At 36.1% G+C, this 19,998-nt stretch overlaps 1 protein-coding gene across 3 annotated transcripts in view; it reads right to left on the reverse strand.

Annotated features, from left to right (window-relative positions):
* Window positions 1-19,998, reverse strand: part of tmlhe (trimethyllysine hydroxylase, epsilon) — a 52,756-nt gene that overhangs the window by 21,577 nt on the left and 11,181 nt on the right. The window contains exons 1-3 of one of the 3 annotated variants that reach the window (XM_067424056.1): window positions 16,005-16,140; window positions 15,414-15,489; window positions 13,747-13,923 (exon numbers count right to left, since the gene is read on the reverse strand). In XM_067424056.1, coding sequence (XP_067280157.1) covers window positions 13,747-13,900 — 154 coding nt within the window. In that variant the 5' untranslated portion in view covers window positions 13,901-13,923; window positions 15,414-15,489; window positions 16,005-16,140. Of the gene's footprint in view, window positions 1-13,746; window positions 13,924-15,413; window positions 15,490-16,004; window positions 16,141-16,234; window positions 16,597-19,998 lie in introns of those variants that run through there. The other 2 variants (XM_067424054.1, XM_067424055.1) reach the window with 2 other exon arrangements.

The following is a 19,998-nucleotide window of genomic DNA, read 5'->3' on the forward strand; positions in this document are numbered from 1 at the left end:
AACTATTCGCTAATCCTAAACTTGACATTGTTTCACCAAAAATACAACAGCACACATCCAGATGTTCACAATAAATTGTAGTTGATCACCAGGTATGTTTTATTAATGTATATTAACAAATAATCCATGTAGGATAAACAAAAGGGCATTTTTCTTACCTTTGGGACAGCTTATTGACAGTTGAGTGGACCTTGAATTAATGACTGACTGAATCTCTGAATGTTTTAAAAACGCTGTACCCAATGTTTATGAATAGGATTTGGGTCTTTTTCTGAACTTTCTCCTAATGAGATTCTTTGGGTCTTACTCAGGACATATTGAGGATACAAAATCAGTTGAGTTTCAGTTCAGTTCAGTTTCAGTTTATTATTATTCATCCGTTCAGGAAATTTAATTTGCACACGTGTCCCAAACACAATTTATACAATCACACACATCATTACAATTACAATTGGTTTAACATAGAAACGGCAGTCGGTATGAATGAGTGTTTAAATCTCTTTGTTCTCCCTCCTATTGCTCTGTATCTACGACCTGATGGAAGTACCACAAACTCTCTGTGTAATGGATGGGAAGAGGAATTAATTATCACATTGGCTTTTTTAACAATGCGCTCTTTAAAAATGTCTTGCACTGATATCTGTGTAACTCCAATAATCCGAGATGCAGTCTTAATTAACCTCATCAATCTATTCCTGCTAGACAACGTAATACAGTCAAACCATACAATGACGCAATAAGAAATAACAGATTCAATAAAACTCTGATAAAACAGTATCATTAGCACTCTACAGACCTTAAAAGAATTCATTTTCCTTAGGAAAAACAAGCGTTGTTGGACCTTTTTACAAATGGCATCAGTATTAGCATTATAGTTTAATTTATTATCAATCACTGTACCCAAGTATCTATACTCATCCACCAGTTCAAGAGCTCTACCATTAATAACAGTAGGAGAGACAGGAATAACAGACTTTCCAAAGTCTATAATCATATCCTTGGTCTTAGCTAAATTTAAGTTTAGGCCACAATTTGTACACCAAGAAACGAAGTCCTCCACCACAGAACCATGCAATGTCTCCTCATTTGCTAAAAGGCTCACAATGACAGTGTCATCCGCAAACTTCAGTATATATCTCTTATCTAATGTAGTACTACAATCATTGGTATATAAAATAAAAAGCAGTGGCGAAAGTACGCACCCTTGAGGAGAACCTGTGGAGGAACTTAACATGGAGGATATGTGACCATTGACACGCACACACTGTGTCCTATTTTCAGAAAATTGACTATCCATCCTACCAGATTAAGATCCAGATTAAATAATTCCACAAGCTTCTCGGCTAGCATATATGGCCTTATTGTATTAAATGCACTTGAAAAATCGATAAAAGCTAGCCGTACCCTTGCTTTTTGAGTCTCCAGATGTACTAGATGCACTAAAGTCGCAACAGCATCTTCAACACCCCTCCCTGCCCTGTACGCAAATTGAAAGGGATCTAATTTGTCTTCTACATACTTCAATATTTCCCCTCTCACAATCTTCTCAAATGTTTTCATCACCAGAGAGGTGAGGGCTACTGGCCTAAAATCATTTAAAACCTTAGGATTTCTACACTTTGCCACAGGAACAACTGTGGAGTGTTTCCAGATTTGTGGGACAATTTGCATCCTAAGAGAAAGGTTAAAAATCTGTGTAAATATACCACTTAACTGTGAACTACATGCTTTCAGTACCTTGCCACTAATATTGTCCGGTCCAGGGCTTTTATTTACTTTTATACTTTTAAATAACCTAGCCACTGTAGAAGCATCAATATTAAACATATTACTTTGTGAATAGTCATTCTTTAACTTAACATCATCATCATCCTCATTAAATCGTAAATAAAAATTGTTTAATTCATTAGCTAAAAACACATTAGATGAATATCCATTTAAAAAGACCATAGTCCTATTAGTTTCCTGCAAACCTGTCATTAATTTAATTCCGTCCCAAACCGCTCTTAAGTCTGAGTTTAAAAATTTACATTCTATTTTGTCTTTATAGTTATGTTTTGCCTTTGCAATAGCCGCTCTAACTTCCTTCCTAATAACAGAATAAGCAATTGTATCACCGCTTTTGAAAGCAACCCTTTTTTCCCTTAAAAGATTTTTCAATTCTGCATTAAACCAGGGCTTATTGTTTGAATGGCAGGTAATCACATTAGTCTCAATCACATTCTCAACACAAAAAGAAATGTAACTGCATACCACATCAGTCCACTCATTAATATTATCCGACAGTTCGTAAAAAACAGACCAGTCCGTACACTCGAAGCATCCTTGCAGTGCTGAAATACCCTCCTCACTCCACACCTGAACCTTCCGTGTTTCTGTACCTCTCCTCCGTAGCACAGTCTTATATATTGGGAACCAATATATACTTACACACCAGTCCAGAGTTTGATTCTGTTGCAATTTGTTCAATCTTTTTTCCTGAAACGCCTGGACTTAGTATGAGCTTACTTCAATAAAAATTAATCCAGTTATGATGAAACTAACTAGTTACTAGTTATAATGAAGCTAGCTAGTTATTAGTGATCTAACATTAAAAACATGTTTTTATTTAATGAGAAAGTCATGCGAACCTCAAAGTGTTAACCTGTCACCTCTGACCTTCAACAGCTGTCACAGCTCCTGGTGCAGATGGGATGTGTTGTTGCAGGAACTCATTTGCTATAGGCTACTCCTGACGGGTCGAAATCTCATGCTACTTAAACTCACTCTGATGACACAATTTTTATGTGAAATGTGCATTTTTACCCCCAATTGTCATGGTATGGGGAAAATCAGTTTTTTTTAAAACTTGAAACCAATTTTATTGGATTCCCTGACCCCCCAAATATACACTTTGACACCAAATTTGTCAATATAGCAATAACAGAAGCGATAAAATTTGGGCTCTAGAGTATTTTCGGCACATTGACGGCCATTTTTGAAAACAACTTTTTATTTCTGATACAAAGTATGATCTCACTTTTGTCTAAGGATAAATTTATTTGTATGACCCTAAGGTAGCTACTTCCATACCAAAGGTGACCTTTGCGTCATGACTTGAAGTCAAAGGCCTATTTTTTGGGCTTAAACACCGTTCTGAACGCGCCGCAGCGACACTGTTTATAGAGGGACCCGTTTCACTGTTATATGTTAGTCCACTAATACAGTTCACTTGAAGGAGAGCATGAAAATGAGTGAAAAGATGTGTGAAGTCGGACAGCCGTTGTGTGTACATCAGCTGCACATTGCGGAGCAGTGTGAGACTGGACTTCAAATGGCTGTTTCGGACAGCACTACAAATGGCTGTTCCTTCAAATAATGTTTATAAGGGGCGGTTTCAGATTCAGCCCTTCATTACAGCGGAGAACTCAAACTTCACATGGCGCGCACATGAGAGCGGTTTCTGCACGGAGTGCCGTGATGAGATTAACAAAGCTCACCAGATTCAGAGCGGAGCGAGTGTGTTTTTTTTATGGACATATTTCATATACTTGAAATATGAGTCCACTTATGAGTCCACTACTTTCTTAAGTCCGCTTCTTTACACTGTCTGCTACACAAGCAGAAAAAGCGAAGCACACTGCTCTCCTTTTCCAATCTCTTCCAGTCAGCCAGCCCTCAGGACTGGTGTGTAAGTTATTCAACTAAATATCCAAATAAAATTAATATAAACCATAATACTGATCTGCCAACATTGTCAACATCACCGTTTTCTCCAGAACGACTGAACAGCCGAATCAAATATTGTCCTGTTTAACACTGAAGCTGCTTTGAAACAATCGTCATTGTAAAAGCGCTGTATAAATAAAGGTGACTTGACTGGACTATTCTAGTGCTCTAAACACGAACTAGCAGCGTGTATGTGCACATATTTATTATTCTGCTACACAAAATATAATGATGTAAGTTTAATAAACAGACTGATAATTCAAAGAATACTGGGCAAAAAAGCAACGGTTTTATTCTTTCTCTGTTAAACGTACGTGTGTCATTTGTTCAGTGCTCTTTAATGTATTGAAAATATCCTAGACCTTTTAAAGGTCATTAATGACATAATTTACATTTTTAGGTGAACTAACCCTTTAATGCTAAATTACTGAAGTAACCCTTTAAGTTAAAAGTATGAATTGGTTTATTCAAATATTTCAAGTTAACAGCAATTCAAATGTATGATTACAAAATAAAAATCTGATAATTGATTACCTAAATTTTTTGAGTTTTGCCAACTTATTAAGTACATCTGAACCTTTAAAGGAACATTCAGAATCAGTAGGCTACACATTGAGCTTGATAACATGTGGCATAATGTTGATTACTACAAAAATACATTTCCACTTGCCCCTATTTAAAAAAGCAAAAGGCAGGGTTACAGAGATGCACTTACAATAGAAGTGAAAGCAATTTGTAAAATAGCTTACTAACCTTTTCTATGTAATGTTATATCCAATTTTACAACTCATTGCATGACAACACAACACTATAAACCCTGAACTGTAGCTGTAAAAAACATTATTTAAACAGCTTTACAACACACGTCTCAGATGAATTCATGTTAAGGGCTTTTATGAAATGACTAGCTTATCATTTCTGCTCTCTCCACAAATTAGGCTTAACTTTTATTGTATCTAACTGCAATTTAAAAAACGATGCCTCCATCATTCCAGTCTTTAAAAGATTATTGTCCTTGACATATTTTGTCATTGTTTACTTACCTTTGTTCCAAACTTGTATGGGTTTCTTTCTTCTCCTGAACACAAAATGTTGGTAACCAAACAGTTGACGACATCCATTGACTTCCATAGTAGAAAAAATATAAAATGGGTGTCGTTTGGTTACCAACATTCTTTAAAAAAAAATCTATTTGATGAAAAAACGACTTGATGGCGAGTAACTAATGCAGATTTTTCATTTTTGGGTGAACGATCCCTTTAAAATTGATTTCAAACGACTTTATATCAACATATGACTGGCAATATTAGCCAGAAACTGACCACTACCTGTGTCCCTCTTAGAGTTTACACCTTGTCTTACTAACATACTGATAAACAGAATCATTTTATTTATAAAGTTGGCTTGACATTCGAGATTCGTAAATCTAGGGACCGTCTCTGAAGTTACATACAACATTCGTATGCGCGTTTGTATAACTGGCGGTAAACTGTTCATCTAGGTGTCGGGTATAATGCACACCTTTTGGATTTTTGATATTTAATTAAATAAACTGTCAAATCACATTAAAATATGGATGATTTATTTCACTGGGATACTGTTTGGGCTCATACAAAATATGCTAGATTTAAATGTGTCATAGCTGATATAGGACACTGGTGAGAATATTGCTTTAACATATTTATAGAGATAATATTAGAGATTATATTTACACTAAATTATTATTTATGCATGTGGTGCTTTTGACGACGGCCAATATAAGGAAGGAAATCCCACAGAATACAGTCTTGCTTTTAAAAAGTGCATAGAGCTGCTAGCCTGACAAGCCAGACCCACATCAAGATGTTTGGTCTGGAAACTCACCATTGACGGCTCAATCCGAGGGGCGGATAAACGGTTGTCTTTCAAACTCCCTCTGCACGCGATAGGATAGCGCTACACCAACCAGAGCAACGACGGTGAAGGGGAGCTCGCTGACTGATTAAACATTCGCCGTATCCGGTCGGCTGAACTCCGAACACATCTTCCCTTTTTAAGAATGACTTCAGTGCCGTTCTTTGTTCTTTTCTCAGAGGAAAGCTTAACTCCAAGTCTTCCAGAGTCGCGGTCAAAGCTGATTCGAAAGACCGCCGCCGCTCTGACCCAGTCGTTTGCCCATTTTTCCTGCTTCTAACACATCAACTTTGAGAACAAAATGTTCACTTGCTGCCTAATATATCCCACCCACTAACAGGAGCCGTGATGAAGAGATCATCAGTGTTATTCACTTCAGCTGTCACACAGATAATTTATTTTGTGACTGTAAACCGGTTTACTGGCTGATGTCACGATCACATGACCCCTAAACAGCACTTTAAGAGCCAAGTTCTGCAATGTTTGATATAAACCACTAACGTCTCCTTGATGTGAACTAGTTTAAAGAGATTGCTGATGCTAACATTCTACTAACTATAAGTAACTTAATACATCAACTTTGAGGACAAAATGTCCACTTGCTGCCTGATCAAAATTGTATTGCATATCTGTTGTCGCCATAATAATGGCCCATTTCAAAAGTTGACATGCTTTTCTTCTCTTTCTTCTGTTTGCTTTTATCAGCTCCCACTCGCTGCAGTGCCGCGGTGATGAAATACTGTTCTTGTAGATGCTGTCCAGCATTTCAGTAATGAAGGTCTTTAAAATGTGTGTAATTGCAGATTGTTGGCAGTGGTCAAAAAGGATTTAAACAGTGAGTTTTGAAGTGATCTCACTTGACTGGGATGGAAATTAAATGACCACACGACCTTGGTGTGGTTAATTCGGCTGGGCATTTTTACACGGATGAAAGGAGAAAAACACTGACATTGTGGGTTCGGATGGAAATAAAATAACCAACTAATTGCTAAAAAATACCTTACGACCCCATGATAAACAATTAATTGCTGTCCAAATAGGGATTATGACTGAGTCTGGAAGAGTGTTTTGTACATGACAGGTGGTTCAAAGGGACGGGCTGAAAAATATTTTTAAAAAAATCCTTTGCTGTTATGTGAACTGAATGAAGATATTGTGATTATTTTAGTGCATTGAGGAAGTTAAATGGGCCGTTTTGATTTTACTTCGACTTCAGAATACTGATAAAAAGCTAATGTCAGGGAGCTCAGCAGTCCACATCGTATTGTTTAAGTTAAAGCATCTTCACATTAAATATTCACCAGTTGATTGACAATCCTGGCCCAAAGTATCACAGTCAGTAAAGTCATGAGAAAGTGTGGAAAGCTGTAATGACTGTAATAACCTCACAGATGGTCCGTCTGCTGCGTTTCGCAAGAGTCAAAGTTCCTTCGTCTCTCACAGAGCCTTATCTTTACTCAGGAAGCAGATATCCATCTTTGCTCTAGAAGAGTGTTAAACTTATCTGAGCACAATAAAACCACAATCCCTGAGGAGAGTAGAGGATTGAGACATGAAGACACAGGTCAAGTGGGTTCATCTTCCTATCCCAATATTGAGAAATCTCACGTAAAACAGTGCATGTTATGTAAAGGTGGCATTTTTAATCCAGTTTTTGTTTGGTTTGGTTTTTAAAAACCAGGATGTTTAGCAGGAAATGAGGGACAGGGAATAAATCAACAACCAATGAGACATACAACACATTAAAAAGCATCTGCGATTTAATCTCAATCCTAAAGAGTTGGTTAACCAAAAACAGAAAACTCCATCATTAGGGGTTCAAGAGCGTAGAAACGCTTGAAAAGGCGTTAAAACCCTTTACCAATTGTTACATTTCCCAAGATACAGCATTTTCAACTAAAATTGATCAGGCAGACCAAACCGTAAGTCGTAGAGACTTGAACGTTTTGAGGGCTAGTAGTACTCAAACTGCCTACAAAGTCACCAAAGCTCGTCCGATCGGCCTGACGGGGGCGCTACAGCGGACAAAAGGACGAAACGTTCTGCAAATTTTTGGGGTATTCTGGATTTTTGGAAAATCCTACTTTTGCGAACTAGTTAGGGATGTCCCGATACCCCTTTTCACTTCCGATACCGATGCCGTAGATTTGGCTATTTGCCGATTCCGATATCAATCCGATATTTTTATTTTATTCTTGAACTAATACTAATAATGAAATAAATAGAACGTAAGAAGCCAAAATAAGGCACACCCATTCATAACATTTTTGGGTGGCGTGTCCCTTAAGCAGTCATTTCGAACCAGTAATCACTTTTCTGACTATTCTGAAATTTAAATTATTATGACGATATTATTAAGTAATTATGTGTCACATTTTTATTTGTTTTATAAAAATGTATTTGTTTTTTGTTTTTTTAAATGTCATAAACTTTATATGACAGAATTATTTATTATGCATGATTAATATAGCCTAGCACAATTAGAAATTAAAATGAATTGGGCTATAATCTATCAATTAACCTGTCTAAAAAAAAGTATTCTGTCTGCCAGGATCTGATAATGTATGGAATATTATATTAATATATTATCCATGAAAAACAACAACAACAAAAAAACAACAGGCCTGCCTTTAGAAGCGTGGATGTGTCTGTCAGCGCTGCTGCTTGAAGTCAGAGGGTCTGAGGGTTCACTTGTAGTTCGGTTAGTTCGGTTCGTTTGGTCCGGACCAAAAAACAAAAAAACATAGTCCTGGTCCGCTTAGCGTTCACACTGGCATTTTTAACAGCGAACCTAAAGTTACCGAACCAAAGGCTCAGGGAGACGGCCACAACCTGATTGGTCGGCTTATATGATGTAGGAGCTCGCTTACCGAACATTCAAAACAATGCTGTGTGTGGATTACATGCCATCCTTTTATGCGTGTACATTAGGAAATATATAATTGCGATTATTATGGGTAAAATTGCGATTGCAATTTAAAATGCGATTATTGTTATTTAAAATAAAAATACAAATTAAATGTGTGTGTATATAACATTTTTTCTTTATATATTAATACTAATAATTATTATTATGATTATTATTACTGCTAAAAATATTTTTACAAATAAGAAATATTACCATTACAATAACATTTTCATAATTACAAATAAAAAATTGAGAAAATAAATATAACAATATAATACACATACTAATTATTATTATTATTTTAGTAATATTTTACAGAAAATGGACAAAAAAAAATTGTTTACAACAAAAAAAAACTGCTGGGTTACCTATTAATATACAGACTAAAACAAACTGGAAAGGTCTAAGCTAAAGAGTTTTTTGAAAAATAAAAAATATATATATTATTATAAAAATCTGTGTTGTTTATCTGTGATATGAAAGTCTATGTCTTTAATATGAAATAAGAACCTCTTGTGCATCCACTGTGGGGGAAAAAAACTCCTGTACATTGAAGAAAAACATGGATTGCCCTATAAATGCATAATTGTTTAAGTTTATGAAGTTTTAGAATGTATTAAGTATTATTATCGTATTATTTATTACTCAAAAGTTTTTAATTCATACTGAAAGCCAGAGGGCGCCCTCGAGCGGAAACTGCCACATTTGCCTCAGAGAAGTAATGAGGTTAGTTTTCAGGAAATCACCATTGCTGCGTCCCAATTCGCCTACTTATACTACGTCCTAAAAGTATGTACTCTTTTTGTGAAGAAAAAGTATATACTTTTGAGTGTGTAGCAGAAAAGTATGCAAGCTTCGGGACTACTTCGCCATCTTTAACGGACTCTGTCGCTTAGTTACGTGCATCCCGTCACCGTTTATCTGCTGTCAATCATCGTCAGATTCGTCACAGTTCAAATCCTCTACATTCAGTTTAATCTCCTACCGTATCGGAGAGAAATGTAGCCGCTCGTTGATCTGCCATTTGTGGGTCTTTAATGCAGAGACTCTCCTCATGTATTTACAGTTTAAATATAATGATGCTTTTAAAAGTTAATGGCCAAACGTGTCATTTCAAAAGTTCTCAATGCTGCTGTAGGTGAAATATAATGTGGACAACACTGAATAAATATATTTTTGTAAGGTTAAATATTGATAGGGTCACTCAAACCCCTTTATCTAAACTTCTCTACTTAACCGTCGAACTCGCACATCCGCCATGTTTGTAGTTTTTTAACGCTTTTTATCCGCGTTTGTAGTTCTAATCGAATCCTCGTCCAACTCGCAATGGGTTGTGGGCAATATCAGCCGTTAGAGAGCCCATCGATCCATACTGTGAATTCGGACCGGAAATAGTAAACCATCCGGGAATCTTTGGAATACTCTTTTCAACATACTACGATTTGGGACATACTAATTCTATTTTCGAATACTATTTAGGATGGATAGTATGCGAATTGGGACGCAGGGCATGATGTGAAGCTAACGCTGTAAACAGAAGATAGAGACGCTTTGATTAAACATGACGACAATAAACACGACTGCAGCAATATATGGTGTATTTGAGTTCTTCAAGCCGTCAAGGGTATTTTCATAATAATAAAGTATATTATAATGCAGTGCTGATTGGCATAGACTTCATCACTGTATAGAATACTATAAAATAACTCCTCGTCTGCCTCACTCTGATGAGAAGCCACATCAGCTCACAAACACTCGACTGACGATATGAAGTGAAGTAAAACATGTTATTAAACGTTGTCTCTTGTTGAACAGGTTTATGAACGCTTCACTAGTTTGTGAAGATGTTTGACTCGTGTTGCTTTTTCAAACGCTCGTTATAAGCGACTCTCGGTCTTTCAGACGGAGCAGCGTTTATCACAGAGCCGCTCTTTGCTAACACACTGGGCATTAATTTATTCCATTAAAATTGCAGCCTTTGAGCTTTCATAATCGCACACAAGCCAAATCGCGATTGCGGTTCGATTTCGATTAATCGTGCAGCCCTAATGTACATATGGCATTATTTTTACCCGCTGAGAACTCATGAAGAGCTCATGAAATGTTCAAAACATTCAAAACAGCAGCAATATTTCCTCCGTTGTGCAGAAAAGAGACGGCCGTTCTGTCGTCTGTACCGACTAATGGGCAACAGGTCCTTTGATGAGAAGAACCAGGGGTGCTTTTTGTACGTTTTCTCTAGCATTTTCGAAACATGTTCGTCGGAAAACTTTTAGTTTCACGAAAACGCATCCCAGAGAACGATCTACTTGTTGTAATTAACCATCTGTTAATTACCCCTAGGGAGTTACCCCTCCCACCGGAGTTGTCCTTTAACTTTAAAACCAGCATACCCAGTTTGTAATAACACAATAACCATAAAGCGTTGTTCATTATAAACATAGGATTATTAATTATATTGAGAACGTCATACATAGAAAGCATGCCGTAGTTTAACTTGCCCTGTAAACATTAGCTGCATTCATCGTGAAGCGTTTTAAACTACACTCACTTCTTCTGGAGGTGCAGCAGGAACACGATAGATCCTTTATTCAGGAGCAGCTTCTTAGCCAAACCTGCGTCATACTGACCCTCGGATTTAAAGCAGTCTGGTGAGAAATGCTTTGCGGTTCACGCAAACATAAAGCATTGATGAAAACAAAACTCAGCCACTGCGTCTTCAGCGGTTCAGATTTAGGGATATCAGAATGACTGCTGTGTTCATTATTACTAGGGATGCACGATATTATCGCACGACATCGGAATCGGCCGATAAACGCTTAAAATATAAAAATCGGCATCGGTCGATATGAAAACATTATGCCGATATGCCTTGCCGATATGATAACGTGTTGATATGTGCCTGCAATAACTCACGTGTGCAAGGAGTGCTACAGCGATGAGACCATGTCAGCACTGCGGTCATTCTTCAAGTGAAAACAAGAAAATACATTGCATGTACAGTGATTTATATTGACTGTTTTTAAATGCTGCCTTGAATTTCTGAATGCACGTACAGAAAGACGTGACCGTCAGCAGCAGATTTGCCACGTTTTCACAACAAAACGAGCCCAAAACGAGCCCAATCGCGTCTCCCCACTCTCTAGCGTGTGCGGCAGCCTCCACAGCAGCAGAAGCTCCTCCAGGTCCTAGTGCCCTCCAGCTAGACCGCTATATATTTATACATGTAGTGGGGGCGCTGTTGTTACAGTAATACAATGAAAAGTAGAATACACAAATAAATTGAAGTTACTTCTTGTTCAGAATAAACAAATCAGTAATGATGTCACAAATCACAAGCATGACACTTGTAAATTAAACACTTTTATTTACAGTGTATTAATCTGTAATAAAATTTTATGAAATGGATGATGAAAAATAATAATCCAAGGAGCTCTACAATAATTGTAGAATTAAAAGACAGCATCAATGGATGTCATGCCACCCCCAATTCATGACATGTGCACATCCAAAAATACAATATTTAGGTTACAGCTGCATCTGGGGTGAAAAATGACTGGCTTTATTATTGTTATTTTCAGAGCTTTTAATATACTCTTATCATAAAAAGAACTTTATTAACATTTATTTATCTTCAACAAGAATCCTTTTATTAAGGAGACCTCAGAAATCTGAAACCAGAATGAAAAAAAATAGTTTTTGCTCAAAATGGTGTTGTTTCCAAACAAAGGGAAAAAATTAACATATATCGGCATCGGTATCGGCATCGGGCAAAATGAGCTGAAAAATATCGGCATATCGGATATCGGCAAAAATCCAATATCGTGCATCCCTAATTATTACTATATTAATAACATTAATTAACATTATCAATAACGGTGGACTGACGACGACAGCTTGAGCTCGCTCACGGCGGGTCTGAGATGAGATGAGGCTGTCAATCATCAGTCGTGGGAGGGGTGTGTGTGACGTCACACAGTAGAACGAATTGATCCATAGTTTTCACGTGTGTCGTCACACGCTTAAGGAACGCCCACCTGCAGGTCAAAACAAGGCTCTCCTCCACTGACCGCCAGTCATTTTTACCAGGTTTGTAGTCAGTATTAATGCAGTAAGACAGTGATATTAAATACCAAATTCAATATACACTTCATTGATGTTGTACAATTTGTACAGGAAAGCAGATGAACACAGAATATTAGTGCAACACGACGTTTCTCGTCAGGTGTTTTTCCCAACGAAACCCATTATTTAAAAAACAACGTTCATATTCCGGGTTTCACCTACACGCCTGTATATAGTAAGCATCATCAAAAAGGTGCAAACTGCACATTACAGCACTTTAATGGTTTAAAAGAAGTCATCAGTTCACCCTCCGTCTGCTTGATCAGCTCTATATATCGGTTCTACTGCATAATTAATCTGTTTAAAATCAAGCGATGTAACAATCAATTTAAAATAAAACCCATATCAACAAATCCTAGATTAGCGTTTAGTGTTTTTCACGTTAAGCGTTTTAAAAACATCCCATTGTTTTTAAGTACTGCAGCAGATGCTGTATAGTGGCCAAAACGTGTATCTTGTTCACATATTTTAGTTTTAAGATGGATATTTGACAGGCTTGTGCTGCAGTTAATGGAGTTATCTGGCGGTTTTGCCATCCAGGGCTCTGCGACAGTCACGTGACTGAAAACTATGGATTGAGACAGGAGAAAACATATAAGGAGATCCAAACAAACACTGGATGGATTTTTATCATTATAGGATGGTTGTGTACAGTCACGGCTAACACACATTTCCATACAATCAGCTTGTAAAAGTGCATGTACCATTATATGACCCCTTTAAAATGCTTGATCTCAGATAATTGTTGCTCGCAGCTATATTTATTTTGAATTATCTTTATACTCTTTTCAACAACAGCTCATAGTGATTACGTCTGTCAAACATATTTGTTAGTAAAGACATCAGACCTGCTGAGAATGGATCGGAGATCGGCTAATGATAAGATCGGTGAATAACAACTTCCATGTGAGCCACATGGGCTACCGTTACAGTGGTTGTTATCTCCTTTTGGAGCTTGACAACATTAGGGAGAGTTAATAACACCAGAATGTTAATTTAATTGGCAGAACTACCCCTGTAAGGCAGTTTCCCAGGCACAGACTTCAATTGCAGTGATTCTGACTCCTGCTGAATCCTTTCCAGTCTGATTAAAGCATGTAATCTGCACTCACATGTCAGATAGAGTGTGTGTTCGTCCGCTCGGCTCTTCGAAGGCCTGATGTTCAGGTCGATGCTGGCCGTGTCCAGGTTACGCTGGTTGGTTTTTGAGTTGTAGCATGAAGCTGAGCGGCAGTGATCTCTCAGCCAAACATAGTCAAAGTGCATCACAAGACCACCATAGTTGAGCTCTGCAGAAATATATCAGTTAATTACACTTGTTTACAACTGTTTACTACCTTTTATGACAGCACGCAATTTAATGTATGCCGTTGATCAACTAATTCTTTAACAAAGGTTTGGAAACATTAAGGTTTTTGCATGTTTTTGAAAGAAGTATCTGCATTTATTTGAACAAAAATACAATAAAAACAGTTATAATGTGAAATATTATTACAATTTCTCTTTGAACGTATATGTTAAAGTGTAATTTATTCATGTGATGCGAAGCTGAATTTTCCACTGTCCAGAAACGGACAGTAGTGGAGTATTTTTACTTTCTACTCAAGTAAATTTTTTAAGTATATACTTTATCAGTGTTTTTCTTTGAAAAACTTTTACTTCATTACATTACAAAAGCACAATATATAATGTCATACTTTTTACTGCACTACATTTCATAAATAAAAGTTGTTCTTTTCTTACCTTTAATGCTTAATTACATTAAAGATGTAGAACTTTTTTACTTGTAAAACTTACTCAAGTAAAACTTTGAATTACTTTTACTTGAGTAAAAGTATACAGTACTACATTTGTTATGTAAATAAGTATTAAATGATATTTAATATGAAATGTATTGCAGTAAAAAGTACAATATTATGTTTTGGGGTGTTGTGAAGTAAAAGTTTCCCAAAGAAGAACACTGATAAAGTACATACACTTGAAAAACAAAATTACTTGGAAAGTAAAAGTACTTCAATACTGTCCGCCTCTGCCAGTGTCACATGATCATTCAGAAATCATTCTAGGATAATTTCTGATTATTATTGTTGAAAACAGTTTTAGCTGGTTAATTTATTTATTTATTTATTTTAAACCATGATACACTGCCAATCAATAGTTTGGGGTGAGTAAGATTTAAAAAAGAAAAGAAAAAAATACTTTTATTTAGCTAACACATGTTAAATTGACTTTAAAAAAAAGTAAAGTAAAAAATTGATAAATATTGCAAAAAAAATCTGTTTATAATAAATGCTGTTCTTTTGATCTTTCTATACATGAAACAAAAATGTGAAGCAGCACAACTGTTTCCAAAATTAATAATAAATCCTCATATGAGAATGATTAGTGAAGGATTGTGTGACACTGAAGACTGGAGTAATGATGATAAAGTCAGCTTTGATCACAGAAATACATTACACTTTACTATATATTCACATAGAAAACAGATATTTTAAATTGTAATAATATTTCACATTTTTACTGTATTTTTGATAAATTAGGCTAAATGCAGCCTAGCAGATGAGCAGAAGAGACTTCTTGCAAAATCATTAATAAACCTTAATATTTCCATACCTTTGACCGGTACTGTATATCAGTGTAAATAATATGGATATAGTATTGACAGACTGATTAATCAATATTTTTAGTGTTTTTTTTTATATTGTGTAAAGTAAAATAAATATTACATTCAAACATTTTTGTTTGATATCTTTAAATTATATTACACAAATTCCATTACAGTGTCCTGTTCTCAAGATTTCTGTCCATCAATGATCCAAACAGTTGCTCACAGTCTTTTGGTGTTTCCATGGCTTCTACAAAATAAAACCGTAAATTGAGGGTAACGCGGGTATAATGTCACTGGTAGACACAACATCGCTTATTTGTCTGGATTTAAACATTCTTGGAAACATTTGGGATACTGCAAGTACACAAGTCAACAAAATATATAACACTCTTGGTTTTGTATATTTGAATCCAAAAATCTTACATAGTGTGCCTTTAATGTCTGTTCATGAAATATCACTAACTAACAATGAGCAAAACGTGTTACAGTCTGAATTTAATAAAAATGCAAATGATCATTGCTAGTTCGTGTTAGCTTTCATTAAACAATATTACCAGATACACCTTTTAATTAATTAATGCATTAGTGAATGTTGAAATTAACATTAGCTACGTTAAACCAAGTATTTTCGCTGTTAGTTCGATGCATGGTCAAGTGTTGCCCATTTCAAACTGACATCAGTAACACACTGTATAAAGAAATGCATCTTTTTTGAATGCAGCTCTGTGGGAAGTCAATGCACTTCTCATGTCTCTCACTCACCTAAGCAGTCGGGCAGCAGCTGATAGTCACATGCGGATGAATGAGCAGAAGTGTGCTGTAATCTGCCTCTCAAACCCTGTCTCCAATACACAGATGCACTCAGTCTCTTCAACATGCGTATTAAGGGCATGGTGGCCTGCAAAACACACATGCACATAATGTTTTAGTCAGCAACAAATGCCTTCAGATAACTATAGTTGCGCTGTAATATAGTGCACGAGTCAACTCACACGCGCACTTCAAGCTCCTGCGAGGGTTGTGAACTTCAACTATATTTCTCAGAGCGGTCTAACATCAATCATTAAACTTGAGCTTCACTCCCGCCATTGTGTCCGTGTGTGTGTGTGTGTGTGTGCGTGTGTTAGTGTGCGCAAAGAGGCGTTCACGCACGCGCTCAAATCCGCCAATTCTACTATGCTGAAGGCTTTCTTCATATTCATAAGTCAGAGCTGTATCATTGGAGGAGTAACCGAGCAACTCTACCATCCCGTGATAAATATTATTATTCCGGTAATAAGCCTTCAGCAGAGGGATCCCACCGGAACGAGCAGCATAATCATACGTGGCGCATAGGCTACATATGATCATGTAATAGCGACATATTGTGCACGTGACTTGTACAAAATATGCTTCATCATCCATAAGGAAGCGTGGAGCACAACCTAACGCGGGGTTACACACATGCTTTAAAACTTTCCACACACGCCAGGATGACGAAACTAAGTGTATTTAGTTGCCATATCAGCATTATTTAGAGAAACAATTGTGCAAAAAAAAAAATAAATAAATAAATTATACGGCACTGTTCATGTATTTAACCATTGCAAGAGTAGATTTCTTACTTAGGTTTATTTTATTCTCGGTTTTCTGTGTTTATGTCACATTTTCACTTATTCTTTCAGAGTTAATCAAGAAAAAAGTATACACTAATGAAACAAAACCACATAATTGCACTTGACGTGCGGAATTAATTTGGGGGAAATGAACCCCAGGTGGATTTACACAAACTGAGACAGTCAAAAAGCATTGGGTTGTGCCCGCTCTCCCATTATAGAGCATTTAAATAGTCTATCAGTGCCTAAATCACACTCCTAACGTTTGAAAAGCAGAAGCAAATAGCATAAAATTGTTGTGATTTATTGATGTAGCCAGTTTAACTTCTTTGGCCAAAGGGCCTCTTATGAAGTAAAAAAAGATCCCTTATAATAAGCCAGTCCAAAGACAGTGGCATTTTCGAAGGGCCGATTCTGGGTATCAGTGCTAGTTTATGGATTTAGCAGAGGTGGGAGTGAGTCACACATGTGCAAGTCACAAGCAAGTCATATGTTGACAATCAAGTCAAGTCAAGTGTGATGATTGAACTGATTTAGTAAAGTAGTTATGGACTATGGACATTTTATTTGCAACAACAACAAAAATGCAATATGCATTTCTACTCAAAAAAGGTGTCCACATACAGTTGTGTTATTAATACAAAAAAAAAAAAAAAAAATCTAACTACATAGCCTAAAATGGAAATGTATTTTGGATGCGAGACATTCTCTTTGTATTATTTGATAATCCTAGTCCTGTACAGCATGACCAGGTGATGACTAATATTATGATTAATAAACTTAATGAACTCAGATTGTATTTGTGGCTCACACCCTGACGAAGGCTCATTACCCACAACACATACTGTAGGTGTCCAGTCCAGGTTTTAAATTATTACAGCCATAATGAAACAAAGGCTTTTTATATTTCTTCAATAATACTTGAAAAGTGCTTGGGACCATATCCAGACATGGGGGCATAGCCATAATTTCAGAAGTAATGGGGACAGAATTTAAAGTGTTATACCAGTTTTTTTCCTGAACTGTGTCTAATTTATGGTTTTATCTTTATTTTATGTTTTAAAAAAATGCTTAATTGGCTTAAAATGTTATTTATGTAAGCTATCTGGGTCTTTTTGACCCTAAATTAAGTTTGCTGAGAAAAAAAAAGAGATAAAATGTAGCTAATATTATTGACATATTATTATTATTGATTATAACCATGATATTGTTCCCTTAAATCATGTTTTAATGAAATGTTTTACATGTGTTTTACATTTCAGCATTTTATTAATATAATTTCAATAAACGGGAGAGTATAAAAATTACTTTTTGTTGCATTAGCTATTTGTCAAAAATCATCTTCAATGCAGAACACACACAGAAATGGTGGAGTGACTTTAACCCAGATGTCTGATCACAAACACAACACTGACCAACCGTCACATTCTGCTTTTACTATTTCAACACTTCACAACAAAAACAGAGCCAGAGCAAATACTTTACATTGTGTCCACATTTTTATATTTAAACAATATAGAAACAAACAATCTGTGAACTGTGATACTAACACTTCCGTGGATATTCCGTATCACACACACTCACAAACACACACAACACGCACAAAACGCTACTCTGTCGAAAGTCCAAACGCTCACAGTAAGCGTCTTCAGCAAAACTGGTTAAGTTATGTTTAGGCCTACGCCCTATAACAAGAGTTATCCGTCGTTGTGCAACACAAGTCAGATACCCCATTTCAACTTACAGTGCTTGACGGTTTCGAGTTTTTGTTGTTGTTGCAATTTTTAACTAATTGCTAAAAATGATGGATACAGCGCAACCCGGAACTGCCCAATCTGGCAACCCTGATCCTGTGGTGACTGATTACCATGGAAACGTGACGTAGCGGCTTCCATGTTCATTCACGACTGTTAGCTCCTATGGTTAGCTCTCTCTGCTTGACTTCTGCGTCACTTGGTTAAGTTGCAGCATTCAAAAAAGGTGGCCTATTTATTAAACAAAAACAAGTTATTTTGAGTCATTTAACTCAAGTCCGAGTCAAGTCTCAAGTCATAAATATCAACTCAAAGTCAAGACAAGTCTTAATATTTGTCTCAAGTCCTAAAATGTGTGACCTTTACCAGGGTTGCCAACTCTCACGCATCTGGCGTGAGACTCACGCTTTCAGGCACTGTCTCACGCTCTCACTCCGCCCAACTCAATCTCACGCCAAATTGCCAAACCTGCTTTTGATATTAAACAAAACTATAAGCTTTAATTTTTTAAAATGTGTTTTAATGAAATTCAAACAATAAATAGCGTTTTGGCGCTAATGTGGCATAATGTTAAAGCCAGAGTCGTTGAAAAGCGGAGTTGCATGCTCTCGTCTCCCTGCGGCTCGCGCTGGTCACGTGGCCCATGAGCGCTCAATACTTCTAGCGCCGTGCCAATGCATTTAAATTATTTTAAGCGGATACACAACAGTTTCACCATATAAATGTTGCAGCAAGTTTTGGTAAACAGTACAGCATAGTGTTAGTGTGTATTGATTATTAGGTCAGCCATATTTACAGGATCGTTTTATAATGGAGAGTGATAGAGATGCAACATTGTTAACATTAATGTTATTCTTGTATTTAGCCCTCAGGTATTCCTTACTAATAGGTCACACTCATACTCATTAAATTATATTTATTGAATATTTTGAGGAGATCTTTTGGTACTAAATACTATTTGTGCAACATTTATTGTCAATAAATGACCACTTAAAATATTTTTCTTCTAATATTTGTATTTCTTCTAAAATTAATATTACAATTAGTGTAGTAATTAATATTAAAATAGAGAATTCCAATTCAAAGAGGCAAATTAGAGTCATTTTGTGGCTAAAAATATTAATGTTTATTTGTAATGCCATTAGGTGCCTTATGGCTCTTTAATAAATATACATGTATCTAATCTAGTTGCTCAAAAATATATTGCAGTCTTTGCATTCTAATAAATATTTAGATATGATGATCAAACACTAGATTTCTTTAAATGTGAAATTTCAAAACTTAAATAACTTGCATCCTAATCTTTTTAATGAATAATGATACTTATATAAGCAGTCACAAGTGAATATTAAGGAATGGCACATATAATTTGACCCAAGAAATGTTTAAACTAGTGCCAAAACAAAC

This window comes from Pseudorasbora parva, chromosome 18 (genome assembly GCF_024679245.1).
Source record: "Pseudorasbora parva isolate DD20220531a chromosome 18, ASM2467924v1, whole genome shotgun sequence".
NCBI classification, from domain to species: Eukaryota; Metazoa; Chordata; class Actinopteri; order Cypriniformes; family Gobionidae; genus Pseudorasbora; species Pseudorasbora parva.